This window comes from Chanos chanos, chromosome 15, assembly GCF_902362185.1.
Source record: "Chanos chanos chromosome 15, fChaCha1.1, whole genome shotgun sequence".
In the NCBI taxonomy this organism is placed as follows: domain Eukaryota; kingdom Metazoa; phylum Chordata; class Actinopteri; order Gonorynchiformes; family Chanidae; genus Chanos; species Chanos chanos.
Genome location: NC_044509.1, coordinates 15,103,983 through 15,124,933, shown reverse-complemented (window position 1 = coordinate 15,124,933; position 20,951 = coordinate 15,103,983). Strand labels below are relative to the sequence as shown.

The 20,951-nt window shown below is 42.0% G+C and overlaps 1 protein-coding gene across 1 annotated transcript; it reads left to right on the top strand.

The window, feature by feature from the left end:
• Positions 1-805: 805 nt before the first annotated feature.
• Positions 806-15,777, top strand: b3glctb (beta 3-glucosyltransferase b). Its single transcript, XM_030792247.1, has 13 exons — positions 806-818; positions 1,006-1,109; positions 3,912-3,988; positions 4,307-4,415; positions 5,193-5,329; positions 5,436-5,499; positions 6,424-6,555; positions 7,331-7,400; positions 10,538-10,651; positions 13,481-13,580; positions 14,557-14,676; positions 15,291-15,435; positions 15,622-15,777. Exons 1-13 carry the CDS (start codon positions 806-808, stop codon positions 15,775-15,777), a joined length of 1,341 nt encoding a protein of 446 aa, XP_030648107.1.
• Positions 15,778-20,951: the final 5,174 nt, after the last annotated feature.

Genomic DNA, 20,951 nt, shown 5'->3' with positions numbered 1-20,951 from the left:
AACCCAAAGTTAAACTGGGGATGGTGGACTGGTGGGGAAGAAGAAGAAGTCCTTTATTAGTCACAGACACATAAATGTGGCCTCTGCATTTAACCCATCCTAACACCCGTGAGCACGCACACACACACACACTAGAATCAGTGAGCACACACACACACACTAGAATCAGTGAGTGCACACACACACACTAGAATCAGTGAGCACACACAGACACTAGAATCAGTGAGCACACACACACACGCACACACACTACAATCAGTGAGCACACACACACACTTGGGGCTAGGAGCAGTGGGCAGCCACAAGGGCCCGGGGACCAACTCCAGTTCTTTTTGCCAGTGTCTCAGTCAAGGTCACTGACAGGGGTATTAATTAATCCCAGCCTAGCATCTGTGTCTATGATGGTGGGAGGAAACCGGAGCACCTGGAGGAAACTCATGCAAACACAGAGGAAACCCCACACAAACCCATGCAAACTTCACACAGAAAGGACCCGGGAGCACCAGGGCCTTCTCGCTTTGAGGCAACGGTGCTAACCACTGAGCCGTGAAGGGTGGGGGGAGGGGGGGGGCAGAGCAGATTAGGTTTAGCAGTTTGACTGTGGAGTTGTTTCAAAATATCTTATCTATTCATTGAGATTTTTTTAATGTAATGAAATCAGATTTAGTAAGCAAATAGTTCAGAGACTGAAATTCAGAGTGACAGATTTGGTTTCATGTGCTGTGTATTTATTTATTTATTTATTTTTTATGTCTTCGTTATTAGCCTTCTGCTTTGCTCTCTGTGAGGAGGTTGGAGCGGATGGATGGTTCTGATGGGTCTGGACCCGTGTGTGTGTGTGTGTGTGTGTAAATGTGTGTGTGAAAGAAAGAGTGAGAGAGAGAGAGAGACCTATTTGTTTATATATTTGACATATTTTGGAATGCTTTGATGCTTTCATGAGCCCCATTGAGAGGAATGCTTAGGAGAGCGTGCTGTCTGATCGTCTCTGTCTGCCAGACCCAGGGGACGTGGTGTTTGTGGTGCAGAGCCAGAGGAACCCATACCACACACGGCGGGCAGAGCAGAGGAGAGAAGCCATCCTCCATCAGGCACAAAGCCAACAGCAGGTAGCCAGACACATAGAAACAAAACCATAGCTTTGTCTTTTCTTTGACTCACATTCAGATTTTTTTTAGAGAAAAAAAAAAAACAACCCTCAAACAAACAAATCACGTCATCTTCCATCACCACCATTCTGCCACAACTGAAACTATTTTTGATATTTCAAAGGTCCACTAAAGTAATGTTATACATGAGGGGAGTGGAATTTGGTACCAATGGAATATGTCAGAGAAAACAGGATGGAAGCCGTGGCATATGGATGATTTCTGCTCAGTCTTGAGCAGTCACTGAAGGTGCCTCGGATTAGAGAAGTGCTTTAGTTTCCTTTAGATTGTTCCTGTAGCTCTGAAAATTAGGCTTATCAGTCAGAAAGAGCCCTGTTGATTTCACTGAGTGGCTTTGTGACGCTGTTTGTGATGTTGGCCACATGGTGGTGCTTCAGTAACTCTGAATGTCCAGGATCTAAATGTAAAGCGACTGAATTTAAGTCATTCTGAGGATCTCTGATGACAGTTTCTTTGTCTGAAAAAGGCTGAATTTGAATTTATGGCTATACATATTAGACAGGTAAAGCGGACCCTTGTGACTCTGGATAGCATCTTCTTACTAATCGCTAAGTCTCAAAATAGCCGGGCCCTTTAATCTCTTATGCCATAGTACGTTTTATTTTACAAGCATAAGGTCTTATGGAATTCTAATTGCCACCCTATCTCTCCTATTATATAATGCTTATAAAGTTACCTACTGTTACATAATTGTCATCCATGCCTGTTCAGGCTTTTAGATGAACTGACGGAGGCTAGCACGAGGTTCCGTTATCGCTTGTAAAACGGTTTTTTGAACAGTTTTAGCTGCATAATGAATTAATATGCTTAGGAGAGAACACCACCGGTTTAACTTTATCTGCAGCTATATAGAAACCTGACCGTCTGCGGTTACCACCAAATAAGAGTGGGAGAGAAACCGAGACTGACACAACCCGCCTAAGGCATTGACAGGACATTCATTACGCGCACTGCTAAAATTAATTTCGCGGAACGAAATGTCAAGTCGACCGTCACAATTATCGTCGAGGAAAACCCCAAAAACATTTATGACACTTCCACAACATGTATGGTTGACATCTCCTTGGGTTATCTTGTGTATTAGTCAAATTGCAGACACTTCACCTTTCTTGGTACATGAAAGTAAAAGAGTAGTTCTCTCAGTCTTTACCTATCAAAGGATCATTTCAACGCAAAGAAGAGAGGCTTGTACTAGAGCAAAGGGTCTGTTTTGCACCATGACTACGATCCCACATTTCTTCTGTTACCAGATCTTTTTCTCTCTCTCAGCACTCCAGATGGAATTCAAACGGTTAACGCTTTAGTCACCGCTTAAAAAGCCTTAACCAAGTTTTCCACACTTTTCCATGTCTTTTTCTTGACTGATTTTAGAAGCAGGTCTGTTCCTTTCTCCCCTGAAAGTCTGTTTTCATTCCTTGCTTGTTTACTCTGGGAAAAAAATTATTATTTTTTGGGGAGAGGGAAAACTTTCATCTTCTCTCAAGAAAGCCTCCCGGGATGTCTCGGATTTCCTGCAGCAGTCTGAAAATGTAGGCCTACTACAGAAATCATGTGTCAGTTGTCATACTGTCTTAGTCACTCTCTCTCACTTAGCCCCTCTCTCTCAGTCTCTCTCTCTCTCTCTCTCTCTCTCTCTCTCTGAGTTTATGCGTGTGTCTTCTCTCTCCCTATCCGTATTGCTCACTTAGTCTCTCGTTGTCGTTCTTCCCACTCTCTCTCTCAGCCGTTCCTGTTATTCAGCTCCAGGGCTGTATCCACCACCAGAGCTTGTGACCTACATCCTCTCTCAGGATGACTCGGCACTTGGCCCGCCTGTATCTGCTCTCACGCACACACACGCACACACACACACACACACACACAGTTAAACTCAGGTGGAGCCTAAAGTGTGAACTCTGCAGTGTTGAATGTGTGCTGGAAACTGTACAGAAATCTCTCTCTCTCACTTTCCTGTCCTATTAAATTGGCAACATTTTGTGTTGTCGATGAAATCCCGCTCCCTTGAGAATTCGAAGATGTAGGGAGCAACAGAGAAATGGCACGACAGGGCGCTTTAGCAAGATGAGCCATGCCCACGTTCAAAAAAAAAAGAAAAGAAAAAGAAAGAAATTCGAACCGTATGTCAAGAAAAACAACAGCCAACCAAAAGTCACCACCTTGTCCCTCATCACCTTGCGTTGTGTCCTGGTTACGGCACCGGGTGGGAGAATTGTATTTTTGGAGACTGCTTATCGCGGGCCGGTTTTCACAGCGTGGGAAGTGTGATGAGGAATTTTCAGGGAGCTACAGCTGGCGTGTTAACCTGCCACTCAGCTGCTCTGCTGCGCTTATTACAGCACTGACATATGGAGGCAAGGCAACCCCCCAGTAAACGTTTCCTCAGTGCAGCCAATCACGTCAAGGCTGTCTTGGAATTCGCTTTGGATTAAAGCGTCTTCTAAATGAATAAATGTTAACATAAAAAGACTGCATGTCGAATGTAATACCATGTCCCCCCCGTCTTCATCCCTTCCTCTAGTTCTCTCTCTCTCTCTCTGGCACCTATATGTGGATTTGTGATTGGTTTATTGCCTTTCTCCTAACCATAGAAACAATAAAACAAAAATGATTGTGTGAGTTTGTACTGCTGGCCTAGTTTAATGGCGATCGTTAAATGCCTTGGCCGTACACAATAAAAAACTGGGAACGTTAGAGCAGTCTTTCCTCTGTTGAACTGTTACCAGGTGTTTTGATGTCTTGCAGAGTTCGCCCGCTGTTTTGCTTCTCCACGAGTTGTCCGAGTCTGATGAAAACTGGGGGATTCTCCCGGCGTTACCTCAGTAAGCACAACGTTTTTTTTCCAAGCACACACGGAAAGGTCACAAGCACAAACTGTTTAATACGGCCTCTGTTTTGTAACACATGAAAGACTATTTTTATTCTCAGCTGAACAGAGTGAACTTTTTCTGTTTCTTCCCGATAGTGAAGTCCTCCTTGGAACAGATGACGTATTGTTGACAGTTTATCTGTCTTAATCCTAATGCTGCTGGGGTTTTTTTAATTTGTTTTTTTGTGGTTGTTCTTGTTTGTTTAATATGTATTCTTACAATGTTTTACACACTGTTTACAATCTTACTGTGCCTGCTGACCATTTTTAGCTTGAGCACCCACTGTGGTGGAAGATCATGGATTTTTTTCTTGGATGAGGAGACCAACGTGCATCTCCAGAGGCTGATCCAGACCCTGGGCCGGTTTGATGCCCAACAGGTGAGTCTGCTGGGGGCCAAGGTGCCCAAACTCTTCTGCCGTAGAGCATGTATGCCCTCTGGGAACACAAAATGCCAGGGCGGAGGGCACCCTCCACCAGCTTCTTCCCTCTGGCATTTTCCCGCCAACTACCATCACTTCACAGAGAGGAAAACTTCATTTCAGGTGGACAGTTTCTTTAAAGAGTCACCTTGTTTGCCATTTTATCAATTTTATTTTTATTTGACTTTTGATTAAGTGGGCTGTCATGTCACGTCAAGTCTCTAGAGTCAGTCCGAGGAAGAAGCGGCAAACTTTATGACGTCTCGTTACTCAACGTTAAAGTCCGTCACCATTTTCAACACCGCAGGCAGTGTCATGTTTGATGAAATATTACCATGTCTTGTTAAGTGAAGGGTGCTAAAACAATTCATAGCTGCACCGTCCAAAACCAATCTGAAGAAGTCCAGTAGGGCTAGTCGTCTATCTTGCCTCATTAAATAAAGCGTAAAAAAGAAAAAGAAGCAGAAGAGAATGAGAAAGAAAAAAAGAAAGAAGACAGAAACACCGTATTCATGCATACGTTAAAAGTGAACAAATCTAAAAAAACAAACCAGTGTTTTGAAAATGCAGTTTTTTGACCTAAATCATGTTCCGCCAGTTATTTCACTCGCACTTTGACCCTCTCGACGGAGCCGGGCTTTGGTTACCGCGGTGACAAAATCTTTCTAACCTCATTGATTTTTTTTTTAAACGAAAATTATTACAAGAGACCGTCCCCTTCTCCTCTCTCCACAGGAATGGTTCCTCGGTCGGTGTCTCCATGACGACGAGCCTACCATCATACACCACTTTGCCTTCTCCGATAACCCCTCCATCTTCCGCTTCCCCGACTTTGTGGCCGGCTGGGCCCTGAGCTGCCCGCTGGTCAAGAGGTCAGACTGCGGCCATGTTATCTTACCAGTCATCTGTTTACATTCTCTCCTTAAAGATCTGTAATGGAACCAGTACCTCTGGCTTAACTGGCCCTGGTATTTTCAGACTCGCCGAGGCCATCAGTCAGGAGCCCCCCAGATCTGACTTTACCATCGACCTCAAACATGAGGTGAGAGAGCCAACTCTTTTTGTGTTTCTGTGTGTGTGTGTGTGTATGTGAGTGAGTCAGAGTATTTAGGAGTCTTGATGGGGATTTAACTGAACTTTTTAAGGTTTAAGATAAAACGTTTGCTTAAGATAAAAAAATTCTGCAGATGTCAAATGCTTTTCCCTGCCACAGACGCCTCGAGACATCACCACATGATAAATCGTCCTCTTCATCCCCGTTAAACTTTGAGAGGAAGTAGCAAGATAATTCCATCTCTTTCTTCATTTCAACTCGGCTAATGTCATCTCGGATTTTAACCTCTAAATGTGTTTTTGAGTTCCCCTTGTTAAATAGGTTTCAAACGAATTCTTCATTCAGTTCTGTCTCGTGTTGGTGTGTGTACATACTGTTTGTGTATCAATAGTGTGAGGAATGTATTTGATCCTAAGAGAGGAATGAGTTTGAAAAGGTGTCATAGCCCTGCGGGGAGAACAAGACTGTCTGTTCCAAAGAGAGCTGACAGGGAGCTTTTCTCTCTCTCTCTCCTACCATTTTTTCCCCCTTCTTCTTCTTTTTTTTTTTTTATTCCAGAGCGCCGAGTGCCTGTGTGTCCGTGTTCAGAACTGTCTGGTCCCCTTGTCTTACTGACGCCTGTTTTTCTCCTCGACTTTTGTTTTGCTTGGTTCTCCACCCCCCCCCCCCCCCCCCCCCCCTCCCTCATTTACGTTACTTCATTGCTGTATTGTCTTTACTGTCCTGACTGGTGATAACGTAGACTGAGAATGCGGTTCATTCACACGTTATTTAATTGCTGGATTGTCTTTACTGTCCTGACTGGTGATAACATAGACTGAGAACGTGGTTCATTCACATGTTATTTCATTGCTGCGTTGTCTTTACTGTCCTGACTGGTGATAACATAGCCTGAGTCTGCCTGCTCTACAGATTGCTCTGTACATCTGGGCTGAGGGAAGAGGACCCGCTCTGACCTGTGTGAGGGAGCTTTGCCCCGCCCTGAGTGACTCTCCACACGCTGGCTCCTGTGCCACCGCTGTCACCAGGCATCAGCCCTCCTGTGTAAGCCCCCCCCCCCCCCCCAGGGTCTCCTGCCCCGCCCTCACCATGGCTTATCTGTGCCTCAGGCAAAGCAGGGTCTCCCGACAGATACAAAGTCCCACGGAACCAATAACGCTGACTTTCAGAGTGCACACACATTCTTTTTTTTAAATTTTTTTTTTCCTATCGAATCTGTGATTCACACAAAGTCTGATTCAGTTACCTGTTCTTGGGTTTTTTCGAAATGAAAACTTGGGTTTGTGAAGCATAGGTCTGTTAGTAAACGGTAAACAACATACCTGTTAGGTATGTTTGTTTTTTGTAAAAAAAAAAAAAAAGAAAGAAAAATATGGTGTCGGTTTAGAGAGCTTTGTTCATAGAAATGCGATTGAAAACAGCGACCACTGACCTGTCTTTAAAATGTTAATTGTTTAATCCCATTTTCTCTGGTGTAATTATGTTCTTCAAAATGATTCACCAGGTCTTCTTACCCCCTGTAATCTCTCTGCCCCCCCCGCCCCCTCTCACAGTTCATTAAAACAGCTCCGCTAACTTTTGTCCTCATGAGCCCAAATTAGCTGGGCTTTTGAAATTCTTCTCTCTGATGTCCAGTGAGAGAACTGCGTGATGGCTTTATGGGAAAGTCAAAAGCGTTACCATGGTTACACGGGCGTTTCCACAAACGTCGCAAACGCTCACAGTAACGCAGAACGATATTGTTGTAAACATTACACTTCACACTGACGCTTGTCTGTATCTGAAACCTTTTCGTTTTTGTTTCTGTGTTGTGTTTTAGGGAGAGCCAGTGAGAAGGGAGGACGTTTTTGTCGCAGTGAAAACCTGCCAGAGATTCCACTCAGATAGAGGTGAAATTGTCTTGGTTACTGTAAGAGTGTCATTCTCCACGGTAACCGTGTCTTTCCTCTTACTTATGTTTGTTCTTTAGCACAGTTTAGCAATGTCTCTTTTTTGTGGTATTTATATATATATATATGAATAACCTTAATACGTTTATGTTACGGTTAGTGTTAAAGGCCACATTTTTGTGTTCATTCTTGTGCAGTGTTGACATTGATTTTGAAGAACATCAGTTTATTACCTGTCAATGGAATTATCTCAATGTCTGATCTTTTCACACAAAACTCTTAGAAAGATTTTTGATGGTGGGCTACATAAACTAATGTGGGAAAAAAATCAGCCTGATTTGCAGTTTACACACAGATGAAATGAAGGATGTGTTAACTCTTTTGAGCCATGCTCCTGTTTGTGTAACACTGCAGAGAAGCTCAGCGTTTGAGAACGCTGTCCACCAGACAACAACTGGTTTGCACCTGACGTTCTGAATGAGTACCAGATCAGTTCAGCAAAATCTTCACTCCAGATCATAACACACTGTTCTGAGATCAGTTCACTGACTCCTCTCCCATATCAGTATGACTGATACTGCTGTTCCTGGATCAGGTTCTTTAACTTCAAATCCACTCTGAGCACAATGCTAAATATAAATTTCTTATCTCTGAGCAGCTGTTCTCCCTGTAGCGTAGTTTCCAGAACATTCAAAGAAATGCTTTCTTTGTCCTTCTTTGACATGAGATGTAGCATCTTAATCTTTTACTTTTTAAATTTTTAAACCCCTCTGATGCAATTGTGTGATACCTAAAAAAAAAAAAAGAAGAAGAAGAAGAGGAAGAAGAAGAGGAAGAAGAAGAGGAAGAAGAGGAGGAAGTCGCTTGTGATCCGTTTCAGTCATTCAGTCACAGGAAGTTTTTCCCCTAAATTTTTCTTGAGGTATAATTGCACTATTCTGTCTTTCTTTCAAAACAGTATTCAGTTCGTTGAAGACTTTCAGAATGTTTCGGCCGGCCTCTCGATGTCGAGATCAGTTATCGGCCTCCTCTGATCAGCGGCGGTTGTTAATGATTCCTCCCGGGCATTCGCAGCCTCAGAAATGCAGATGAGATCATCGGAATAGCTCAAATGTGAAATCAGAGTCTGAAAAGTATTTTTTTTTTCTTCTGTTAGTAATATTTGAAAAGACAGAAACAAAAAGAAAAGACGTCCTTTTCATGTTGGTTTGTCACGTTCCAGTTTACTATGTCCATGTTGATTACAGAAGGCAAAGACAGTACGTTACTCTTTCTTTGGGTTAGTGCCCGCCAGTTTTGCTCTCCGGCCCAGCTAATTATTCTACATTGAATTTAAATGACATGTTTGTGCGTGACTTGACAGACACACCCTTGAAGTGAATGTTTCTATAAAATATGCCTTTTCTCTCTCTGAAGGATTTGTTTGGGTAACACGGCACTCACATATCTCAATTTACATTTTGTTTATGCTACTCTGTATGGAATTGGAATGCTATCTTTATTATTATTATTATTATTATTATTATTATTATTATTTATTTCTTGAAGATTTGTCCTTGGGGTGTAATTGGTTGCGAATTATTGCGTGTGCGATGCTATAAATAATTTTAGCAGGGCTGTCGGTGTTTGAAGAGAGAGGTATTATGGGACTGTGTGTGCTGTCGTAAAAGAGGAGGGAGGAGACGCAGAGGGAAGTGTGAAGAGGGGTAACATAAATTAGGATGAGTTATAAAACAGCCCCGAGGGGTTCATAACAGGCACATCAGCTGTGTTTTTAAAGGCGCGTTTTGTGTAATTATAACAGCGCATTTCAACCCCTGTAAACGAAGAACATCAACCGTTTCCCCATTTTAAGCGGTTACAACAGATTGTATGGTTTTATTTGTCAGCTACCATAGCCTTAATGTGTCACAGTGCGAAACACTGAAAAGATGAAATATTTTCACCTCATTTGGATGCACAACAGAGTGTCTTTTTGTTACACCTTCAGGCGTGTGTTCTCCAAACGGGGGACTATGGATGCACTCCTTTAACTGAGACACATTGAGTGGGTTCAGTTTTTGATGCTGGATCAGACTTGAGCGTGTGGAGAACCTGAATTTATCAGTTACTCCTGCTGATGATGACCCGTCTGTTGGCCTTCATAAAGCATTCTGTTATGTTTTAATGGGGGATGCTGGATGCGGAAGTGGTGAACACTAACCAACTTTTCCCTGACCACTCAACTCTGTCCAGACCAAAGCGGCTGCACTTCATTCAAGCACAGTCAGACAAACATCACAAAAGAATCACAGAACAACTGACCCTGAACGGACATAACACATTCCTCTTGCTACATTCGGTGTAGTTTTATGTCAACGGAAGTCTATTACCGAGAGATGTAAAAAGATGTGTTGTCTGTTTCTTTTCCTGTTTTGAAGTTATTTTACTCTTGTTAGTTTCTGTATCAGTGGAAAATAAGATCGTCATCCAAATCCATATCACATCGCCTCCAACAACTGTCATCAGATTCATCATAGTTTCACCTCCTCTTTCAACCCTTTTTTCTAGTCAGGCAGATGGTAAAGACCAGATGAATACTTTAAAGCAGTCTTTCCTCTCTTAATGGTGTAAAAACGAGCCACTGGGCCCGCAGATTGCTCGTGAGAGTCGGTGGACGTTCCGGTCAGCCGTAATTTTACAGATTTGCATAATTACCTCAGGAGTTGCGTTTGCTAACTGCCGCACCTACAAATACTGAAAGGGTCTGGGGGAGAGAGGGTATCGTTTTTTTGCCACTTTTAGATGGGAGGGTTTTTTTTTTTTCTTTTAAGCAAGCATCAAAATACTCTTACGAATGTGATTTTTAAAACCGCGTGCAGAGAGCAAAATTACGAACTCATCCCCGAGAGTTTGTTTTAAGTCCAGGGAAACGCAATTTTCCCTCTCATCTCCTGGTTCTTTGTGTGGTATTTCATTTGATTAGATGAACTAGTTCCTCTAATACTATCCGACATAGCCTTATTGATTGGAGGGGAGTGTATCTGATCTAAATCTTTTTTTTTTTTTCTTTTTTAAATTGAACTGGTATCTGTTCTTTGTTTTAGTTTGTTTGTTTTTTTCTTGTGTGACTGATTGTATCTTGTTGCCCTCATTAGTTACGGTGGTTAAGAGGACCTGGGAAAAAGATGCTGCCTTTTTGGAGTACTACAGTGATGTTTCTGACCCCACAATACCAACTGTTGATTTAGGAGTTCCCAACACTGAGAGAGGTTTGTTATTATACCATTATAACATATGTATTTTTTACATGCCTGGCGATGGACATATTCATGGATTAGATCAATAAAGGAATAGAATTTTTTTTCCTTCAACTTCTGACCTGTTTTTATGGATTGGTTTCAGACCTTTAAAAATGTCATCTCTTCCACGTAATAGTTGTACTCTCACCATGTTAATCAAAAGATCTATCACCATCTATAATGATTATCAAAGGATGTGTATGTCCTGTACTTGTTGTGGAAGACAGTTAGATCTTTTGGAGAGAAAAGGGATCAGAATTCAGTGATGTATGATTGAAATTCTGATGGGGAGCTTTGTCGTCTAATTCAAAGGCTAGCAGTGTTTTAAAACTGGCAGTAGACTGTCTTCTGAAAGCAACAGAAAGAGGGACAGTTCTGCAGTATTTGAACAATACGGCACATAGCGAAAGGGAGAGGGTGGACCCATCTTTTCATCTAGACACTGAGCAGTCCCCTCTCTCTCTTGCTCTCTCTCTCTCTCTCTCTCTCCCTCTCTCTCTCTGCCTTTTTCTTTGTTTCTCTGTCTTTGTCTCTCTCTTTCCTTCTCTCTCTCTCTCTCTCTCTCTCTGTCTTTGTCTCTCTCTCTGTCTTTGTCTCTCTCTCCTTCTCTCTCTCTCTCTCTCTGTCTTTGTCTTTATCTCTCTCTTTCTGTCTTTGTCGCTTTCTCTCTCTCTCTTTATCTATCAATCTGTCTCTCTCATCCTGAAGAGTGCACAGACAGAGGACAGTCTTTTGTAGAGAGATCTCTATCGTTCTTGACTTCTGCCCTCAAGTGTTTTAATAGCACGAGCAAGTTGCTTTTTCCGTCTTTAAATGGAAACATGTTGGTGGCCCTGTAATATCCTCTGTTTTATCTCTAAGGATTTACTTCTGCACACAAATATAACGGTAAATAACGCAGTGGTCTCTTTCATGTTGAAAACTTGAACATCAGTCAGAGGTCTGTAAAAACAAATTTCAGCGAGCTGACGCATATTTACAGACTTTTTCATGGACAGAGGTTTTTTTTTTCATTAAGTTTAATCATTCATGTCAGTTGGCTCGGTGAAAATGCTGACATGTTTATGGTCACTTTTGTTCTGTTTCTGTTTAGAGCGTAATTGTCAATGGGGGGAGAAACAGATTGTTTATGCTAGTGGTCCAGACATGGCCATCTTTATTTTATTGTGCCCTTCTTTAAAACCAGTCAGTTGGGAGGTTTGTGGGGCCATGTCACTCTGGAGCAGATTTTCTGCACAGGGGAGAGTGCTAATGTGTATAAGGGGGAAGTGTTGGTTCTAATTTTTGAAGAATGTGTGTGTGTGTGTGTGTCTGTGTCTGTGTCTGAGAAAGAGAGCGAGAGAGACAGAGAGAGGTTCAGAATGCTAAGGTGTCTGAATGTATATAAAGTGTCTTTGTTTTTGTCTGTTTCTCAATATGGACTCTTGTTTACCCGCCCCCCCTTGTTCCACAGATCTCTGTCTCTGTCCCTGTCTCTCTCTGAACTTGTTGTTCTGCTTGTTTTGTCTTCTCCCGTATCCCTCACCCTGTCACTTCCCATCTTAGACTGACCTTCCCCGTCTCCGTTAGCACAGTGTCTTCCATTCACATGTGCTTCGCTCCTTGTTTTCCTCACTGGTCTCGTTTCATTCCGTCTCCATCAACCCTCCCAGCCCCCCCCCCCCGCCCTACCTTATGATCCCAGCGCTGCCAATACCTTGTGTTACCTGACGAGATGAAAAGCCCTCGCTCCCAGTCCCAGCGCTGTTTCTTTTTTTTTTTTTTTTTTTCGGGTACCTCACAATGTCTCTCCTGTATCTGGTTTTGCTCAGCGTGACAACAGCTGAGATCCCTCTGCTAGCACACGTTTTCCTTGTGCATTGTTTTTCGTCAGAATGCCTTCCTGCACGCCGATTTTCTCTGTCCGTAAATGAGGGAGCGTATGTAGCGCTAACGTAACGCAACTGCTGAGCCAGAACACAAAGCTAGCTAGGAGAGAACTGTCATTTACGGTGAGTTAGAGCAGACAAGTCAATACTGTAGAGCAGAGAACTCAAACAAATTAATTAGAACTAAAACATTTTGGTGTGGTAGAGGGGGAATAAGTTATGGAGGCACGCCTTTGTATACATACGAATCATGTTTACTTTAGAGGGCACCAGTTCTCAGAGATCAGTAATCTTTGATCAATACCTTTTTCATGACTCATCAAATTAGGTTACCTATGCATGAACTGAAGATAAATTTCCAAGGTTGTTTCCAAATGTCTGCTCTATTCTATTCTATTCTATTCTATTCTACTGTAGATTCCATTTTCTATTCTATTCTATACCATATTATAATAAGGCCCCATATCCTTGCTCTGTTTTGGTTTTTGTGTGTGTGTGTGTGTTTTCTTCATTTTATCTTTTGTTGTACCCCTATTTCCACACAATTAATTCTGAAATCCTAAGAACTGAAAATCAGTAGCATATTTACTGTCCTGTTCTCCTGTAGTAAAACTCCTCAAATCAAAAGCCAATTTGGGGCAGAAAACGTGTGTTCAAACAACGTCTCAGTTCAGTTTTAAGACCACTTCATTCTCAAATCCTCATGTCTAATCTTCTATTCGATTTCTGTCTGACCATGTGTGACAAGTGGTTGATTTTGTTGATCGCTTCAGCGCATAATTTGACCGGCCTTGCTGTTCCCTGTGATGTCCTTGGGAAAGGACGCGGTACAGTTCTCCTTGTTTTGGCTACAGCCTGTGCCCAGCTTGCATCTTTTTTTTATTATGATTTATTTATTTATTTGTTTGTTTGTTTACTTTGCTTGTCGCAGGACACTGTGCAAAAACGTTCGCCATCCTTCAGCGCTTTGGCAGTGGTTCTGTGAGTCATGCTGATTGGTTACTCATTGTGGATGATGACACGCTCATCAGGTAAAGCTTTTTTTTTTTTCCCATCTCTTTTCTCCCCCTCGCTATTTTTCGTTCTTGGCTATCATCTAACAGCAAGAGAAGGCAACACATAATCCTGCCAGAGATTTTTGGGGGATAATTAATGATCAGCGTCTTTATGAACAGGTCTTTTGTCCGAGTCCGTTGCAGTTTTATTTTGGTGAAATATAAGCCTGTGTTCTCGAAGGAGGACATTTATTTGCCACGTTGCCTGCAGAACTCGGCGTGAAATCGAGATTTGACGGACACTACCCTTCCAACCTTCAGTCGTTTTCAGACAGAAAACTTCGTGTCATGACCCTGTCTGTCTCCACCGTCTGACAATGAAAGAAGTCACATCCGAAAACACACACACACACAAACAAACACACACACACATACGCACGCACACACAAAACCCCATGTTCTTGAGAGCGCATATATATTAGAGAATCAAGTTAGACCTCAGAGTTAGACCCCCTTGTTTCTTGTTTTTTCGCCCAAAGCGGGATGGTTCAGGGCTGTGACACGGGGTTGGACAGGTTTGCGTTGATTGCAGAGCAGGAGTGAACTGCCTTTTTGTTCCTTTTGGCATGAGCTCTTCAGGGTGTGTTAATCCAGATTCGTAGAGTGCCTCCTCTCCCTGCCTCGGCCTCATTCGTACCACAGCTGTCACTGTGAACGGAGAGAGCTCTCGCCGCTCTGCATCGCAGCACTTCTGTTAAAACTGCTGCTTTATTCCAGCTGGCTTCTTTTTTTACTCTAATTTTCTCTGCACGTCCTTTAGCACTGATTTTAAGACACTTAGAACATCTGTTGATGTGAAATACTCAGAGCTGGCAGTTACAGACTCTGTGCTCTTCTGGCAGGATTTATCTAATGATTTGTTTGTTTCTTCGTTTGTTTGTTTGTTTGTTTGTTTGTTTGTTTGTTTGTTTGTTCGGCCATTTATGTGACCAGCATGTGTTTATGTGAACAGCTTGCCCAGACTGAGGAGACTGTTGAGTTGCTACGATCCCCGGGAGGCAGTTAGCCTTGGAGATCGCTATGGTTACGGCCTGAGCCAGGGCGGTTACAGCTACATCACAGGCGGAGGAGGGTGAGTCACGCAAGATCCCCCCCCCCCCCTCCACCCCCCCTCCACCCCAAAAAAACACCCTCTCTCCTGTGCCGTGGGCAGATGCTGTACCCTGGTGATAATGCACTGTGACCTCTTGCCTGAAATCTAATAGTGCAGTGGAATGCAACCGGCCTGCTTTACTTCTCCAAAAACTCAGTTTCTCACCGTGTTCCCTGTTGCCTGCCGCCGGTGTCCTGCTGTTGTTTGTGCCTGTCAAACACAATGCTACTTCATTGAATTAATTAGCTGACAGCTCCAGCCAACTCCAGCAATTAACCAGTGAAATCAGATGCTATCCTGCTTGGCTGGAACAACTTATTAGTTGGGATGCGGCCTCCCACAGCTTAGAGAGTGCTCCTACGTAATGCTTCTAAGGAGAACTCTGATGCTTATTATACACTGCCTGTTTTTGTAAAAAAAAAAGAAAAACTGGGTTAGCATGGACCACTGCATGGTCTATTAAGGCAACACGGTGTTCAGTCATCACGCTCTGCTTTGATGGGGACTGGGTGTTGAATTGCCGTGTTGACGCGTGCATGCTCTGCCCTGAGGTGCGGAAAGGTGTTCAGTATCCGTGTTCTCCGTTCTGACAGGATGGTGTTCAGTAGAGAGGCGGTGCTCAGGCTTCTGTCCAGCGGCTGTGGCTGTTACAGTGCCGATGCTCCAGATGACATGGTTCTGGGGGTGTGTCTGAAACAACTGGGCTTAACAGTGACTCACAGTTCACTTTTTCACCAGGTAACAACACCCCATCTAAAACCAATTCCCTTTTAACCGCTCTCTTTAAAGAACACTTTAAAACCTCCCTCTGGAACTTAGAGTTAGTTACATCGGTTGACTGCATAATCTTATTGGGAGACAAAAATAAATAAACAAATAAAAAATGTACATTAAGATGGAACAATTCCACACTTTTCCCGGCAGGCACGACCCAGCGATTACCCGCGGGAGATCTTGACACGGCAAATGTCGATCTCCTTCCACAAACACTGGAACATCGACCCTGTTACAGTGTACCAGCAGTGGCTGATGGACAGGGAGGACTGGACACAGGGAGGGGAGGCCAGAGAGGAGTTATAGCAGACTGAATGGTCTCTTTCCTTATACAGTATCATACTATAAAAACGACTGAGTGTGTTGCTTTTAAACATGCTCCTGTGTGTGTCTGCGTAAGTTGCACCACTGGCACCACTGGCCAGAAGCTGTTTCTGTGTGTGTGTGTGTGTCTGTGTGTGTTTGTGTGTGTGTGTGTTTGTTTACAAACGCCTGTTGATGGATATCTGCACCTGTCTGTAACGTCTTTTCTACACATTTAGAGTGATGCTTTCCACAATGCTGTAATTGCACTTTTTGTTTTTAATCAGATGCCAGTAAATAAAACAGCTTAAATGAAACAGTGTATTTGCTCTAATGTCACCTAAGCCTCTGCATTTGTACAATGCAGCCTCTTTTGAAAGTACACTGGGACAAAATTAAAGCTTGTGGCGATAAGAGCCATGTCTCCTTATAATAAAATATTTAAAAAAACAACATGGCGTCTGCATACGGGTCATGATCATTGTTTATAAACACTAGCCAAGGTAACACTGCGCTCTCTCCCTCACTTCCTCTACCTGGTGTGTCGCACCTGTGCGCTCATGGTACACTTTAGGTGGCTGCGCTGTCCGGACGCGCTTAGCTGGTTGAGTGTTGTAGAGAGCGTTTTCTTTTTTTCATTCTGCGGCCTTTTTAATTCTTCATTTTCCACCGGTAAGCCGTGATCATTTTCTGCTTACGATTCTATTGTGAATTGTTTATCGTATTTAGCAGGTGACACGGCAGCGGTGTGGCAAATCTGTTTTTTTTTTTGTGAGTCCGGTCCTATAGTTGACCGCTCATTTAGGAAACGTAACTTTGGGTTACTGCTGAGGTTTTCTTCCGGAAGGGTTTTTACCTTGGGATAGCTGTTCTGTTTTTCGTTTATTTAAATTTTGTTTTATTTTCTTTTTATTTTCCTATGGCGCCCGGGTTGCCCTATTACTGATGTGATGAAATTGTATTTAATGTTATTATGTTACGGAAATTCTAAAAGTCGGAATACTGCGTGTATAATTATTTATCTTAAAATTGTTTGAAATTGTTTCTTTTGGAAGCAGGGGCTCAAAACGGACCTTGAAGAAAAGGGTTTTTTTTCTTCTTCTTCTTCTTCTTCTTCTTCTTTTTTTTTTTTCGTTGTTTTGTCCTCTCTCCCCCATCTTCCTTTCACGAAGCGGAAGGCCGCTTCGTTTAACCTGGAAGAGACTGTTACCGCGCACCGACTGATCGAATTTAACACATCTTTTGAAGCGTGCGGTCTGGAATTTGTTTCTTTAGATAAATAAATAAATAAATAGCTGTGTTTGTGGTGTTTGGTTTACCATAGCTAAAGCCAGCATCATTATTATTCATTATTGTAATAAATTTATTTTTAACTACTCTGGCTGAGTGGTGGTGGATATCACCTGGTGCCCGAACAGTTAAAGTATTAAAACAGTCCCACTACTGCCACAAGCTTACCACACTTCACGTACCCTGTCACTATCAAAGATTCGCTATTTATCAGTGATACTTTGAGGTTCGTGCTTGTCACATCATACCATTCTGTAACATAAAAAGATTCTTGTGAAATGCCAAAGGAAAAAGAAAAGCAACAAAAAAAAGAAGGCAGGAAAGAAAAACCTGAGGCATGTCATTGTACAGCGTGTCTTCATCATTTACACTCGCCAGAAAAGAACAAAATGTAACAGCTGTTAACAAAACACGAGTTGTTTGTAGTTCAACTTTATTGAGTATCTTGATTCAGTTTTTCCTCTTCTACGACCCAGAAGACACAGCTGTGGAGTAAAATAACAAAACATGTATAATTCTGACTCATAATGTTTTCTATGCAATATGCCTTGTTTTACTTTCACTATTATGTAATATTTCATATTCTGAAAAGACTTCTTTACATATGTGGTCTCTCCACGGAGCCCCCAGGCTTGTGTAAAGGAACAGAGTGTTTGCAGTAGTGTTATAGAAAAACTTGTAAATGTGCTGTGTTGGGTTGTGTTGGCTAGTGTTTTCTGACAGGAGCTCTGTGCATTCCAATGATTAATAACAGTTCATAATTAATTGCACGACTTAGATACGACAATAACACCCCCGATTTGTTTATTGCTTTCCCTTGTTCTTTTCCTCTTTTGTTCAGCGTTCTCTTTCCAAGTTTTCTGAAAAATATTGCTTGTACTCACTCACCCACACACACCAGGAAGCACTTTTTATGGTGTCTTCGTGATTATTTTGAGGTAGAAATATCTTGCAGATCTTCACAGGCAAGACGCACTCCCGTCTTAATATCCTGGTTCCAAGGCACATTTCATAGGGAGATTATTACGTTTTTTGGCAAGTTATTATATTTTGGGCCTGATGCAGTAACATATCAGAATTTGGGCGGGTTATTACATTTTGGCTTCGTCTAGAATAGGTTCATGTCTTGTCAAGACTCAGCTAATGGATCTCAGATGTAAATTAAACGGAGAAATGTGCTTTGTAGATCACAGTTAAACTTACAAACTGTTAAATGTCCCAGTCATTTTCATGTCCGTACTAAGGATGAGCTGCAGGCTGGTGTGTGACGTTATCATTATTCCTTTTTCGGTTTGGATTTGACTGGCCACCTGATGACTGAAAGAAACGATTGATGCATTAAACGAAAATGAATATGTGTGTGATGTGAAAGGAGGCCTGGATGGTTTTATTTTCGATTGCATGCCACGTGTAAATAAGTTGTCTTTTCTCCCAGTGGATCTGAGAAAAAGTACATTTAGTTTGGTGTCTAATTCTTGAACTACCTTATTCGTTTAGACTGATGTGCTTTATGCAGGGGACCTGATGTTTACAGAGATATGGGGGCTCACACAGGATTCGTAATAATCGGACTGCATGGGAGTCCCTGTACATCATTCCATACTCAAAACAAGCGCAGAAACTGTAGTGACTTTAAAAACTGAAGTGAAATTACAGTAACATTAGAATTCTCAAATGAATTAGTGATGTAAACCCCTTTTTCACTGAGTTTGATGCATACTTTATCAAATTGAAAGCATTTGACTGGTTTTACGAGTGTTATTGCTTTATGGGATTTGTGCTCTTACATTATTCATTAAAAAAAACAGTTACTGAGCCAAAAATGTAATAAACTTCCAGTGGTGTAGTAAGTTATGACAAGGAGACACTGTTCACATTCTTGTGTTCAGGATTCATTGGCTGGTCCTCTCAGAAATGGACCAGTCTAGCTGGGAGGACATCTTTGATTTATTTACTAGCACCACCTGTGTTGTGTTTTCTTCTAAGCAAGCCTTAGACTTCAGCACAAATCTCTGTTAATGAAGTTTAAAAAGAACATCAAACACAAATCTTAGCAGTCAAACTGACAGTGTTTTTCACGGTTTGTTTCTATTTTTTGGTTTTGTTTTCGTCTGAATCCTTTGGAACCCAGATACTGAAAATGTGTGGGATGTGTTCGGACTCATTAGGATCATTTTTGTTTATTATTACGACATCATCATAACTCAGCTCAGTCTAACAGTGTCCTAAGGGGCTAGGCTTTATTGAAGAGATGTGCTGTTCCCAAGCTTGTCAAATCAACAGAAAGCACCAGAAACCCCACAATAAATTACTTCATCATTGCACAATGCAGCTCCCATGTGGTCCAAAACTGTCTTGACCATAATATGGTGTCCTGCAGATCTGGCTCTAAAGACAGTGCCATGTTATCGGTAAGAATGAGAAGGGCTCGATCTAGAACCAGGTATGACTACTCTTCGCATAAGGATCAGCTGTCTTGAAAATGGTCATTACTGAAAGCTGGATGAACTGTTTGTTTATTTGTTTGTTTGTTTGCTTCCTTCACATATCCCCCCCCCCAAAAAGTTGTAGCACTGCCAGAAGTAGCACTCTCCTAAGTAACCAATGAACTCTCACACCAAATGGTGATATCCATTTTTTTGTTTCTTTTCACAAACATTTATTTAGCTGTTCATTTAATCCAGGCCGTGGTAACTTGAATTCGAATTCGATCATCCACAGAGCTTTATCGGTCCTATATTTTATAGGTGGAAATTCAGGTTGAGAGCTGGTATTTGTGGTGGCCAGTGTGTTAAGCCATGTTGAGGTCTTAGAGAAGCCTGACACAGGTGACTTGACTCTGAAAAAAGCCAGGGCTTTCCATGCAAGGCAAGAATCCTCCAACCTGGCTTGGAAATCCAGGTGGAACTCTTTTGGACGTCGGTGCGTATGCCCTGCGTGTTCTTCCAGACGGAGAGGGATCTGAACAGTTTTCCGTAATTAAAATGATATTCCACACCACACATTTCATTACGAGGATTATCAGTGGATGTCACGCTTGAGTTTCACCTTAATTATTCAGTGAAAAATCAAGAGCTAAAATGTCCTTTATCTTCTCTGGAAATCTACAGTTTGTTTATTTCTTTTCTTTTCTATCAAGGAGCTGAAAAGTGTTGCATAGCTTGATCCTCAATATCTTTAACTAAATGTGTGTATCTAATCAACCATTGCTTAATTTACTTTATTTTTAGCCTCTTTTATGGCATTGCATCATTCTGATATTAATTCATTTTAAAACAAACGGAAGTAAAATATAGAAGCCAGAGGTGCTATTCTAGTATACAGACATCATTGCTACCCCCCCCCCCCCCTTCAAGAAATCTTTTTTTCCTTTCACATGGCAATTAGGAAGAGATCTTTTCTTTCTGCCTCAAGCTCTGATTCAGAGCCCGCAATGACTTTGCAAAAACCCTTATCTTTCACACTGTGTGCCTTTCTGGCAGCGTTCACACATCTAAACGGGATTTTGCTATCGCACCGGTGTTGTGCCTGCCAAAAGTCATATTTATATGTGTTTATATTTGATTGGGTATGCGGTGCCTGAAAATTACATCTGTTTTGTATTATCATATGAATGAAATATTTTCTTTCTTTGTTTTATTCTCAGGGGAAATTATTCTTTGTTTTCCAATTTCAAGGAGTACTACAAGTGGGGATTTTGTGCTGTCCCTGAAATGATCATGCGACATCCAATAAAACAACCTTGTCAAGCAACATTTAACACTGTGGCCACGAGGAAGCAAACTGACGGTCACGACAGCCACTTTGAATATGTACCCCAGGTATTTTTTGATAGTGTACTTCAATACATCTAAATTAGACAAAGGGTACATTGGAAATATAGTTTC

What these genes read in the sequence shown, in the direction of transcription:
- b3glctb (XM_030792247.1), top strand. An exon ending in AGGCACAAAGCCAACAGCAG is followed by an intron (nt 1,110 to 3,911) that starts GTAGCCAGACAC and finishes GATGTCTTGCAG; the next exon opens with AGTTCGCCCGCTGTTTTGCT. An exon ending in GAGATTCCACTCAGATAGAG is followed by an intron (nt 7,401 to 10,537) that starts GTGAAATTGTCT and finishes TGCCCTCATTAG; the next exon opens with TTACGGTGGTTAAGAGGACC.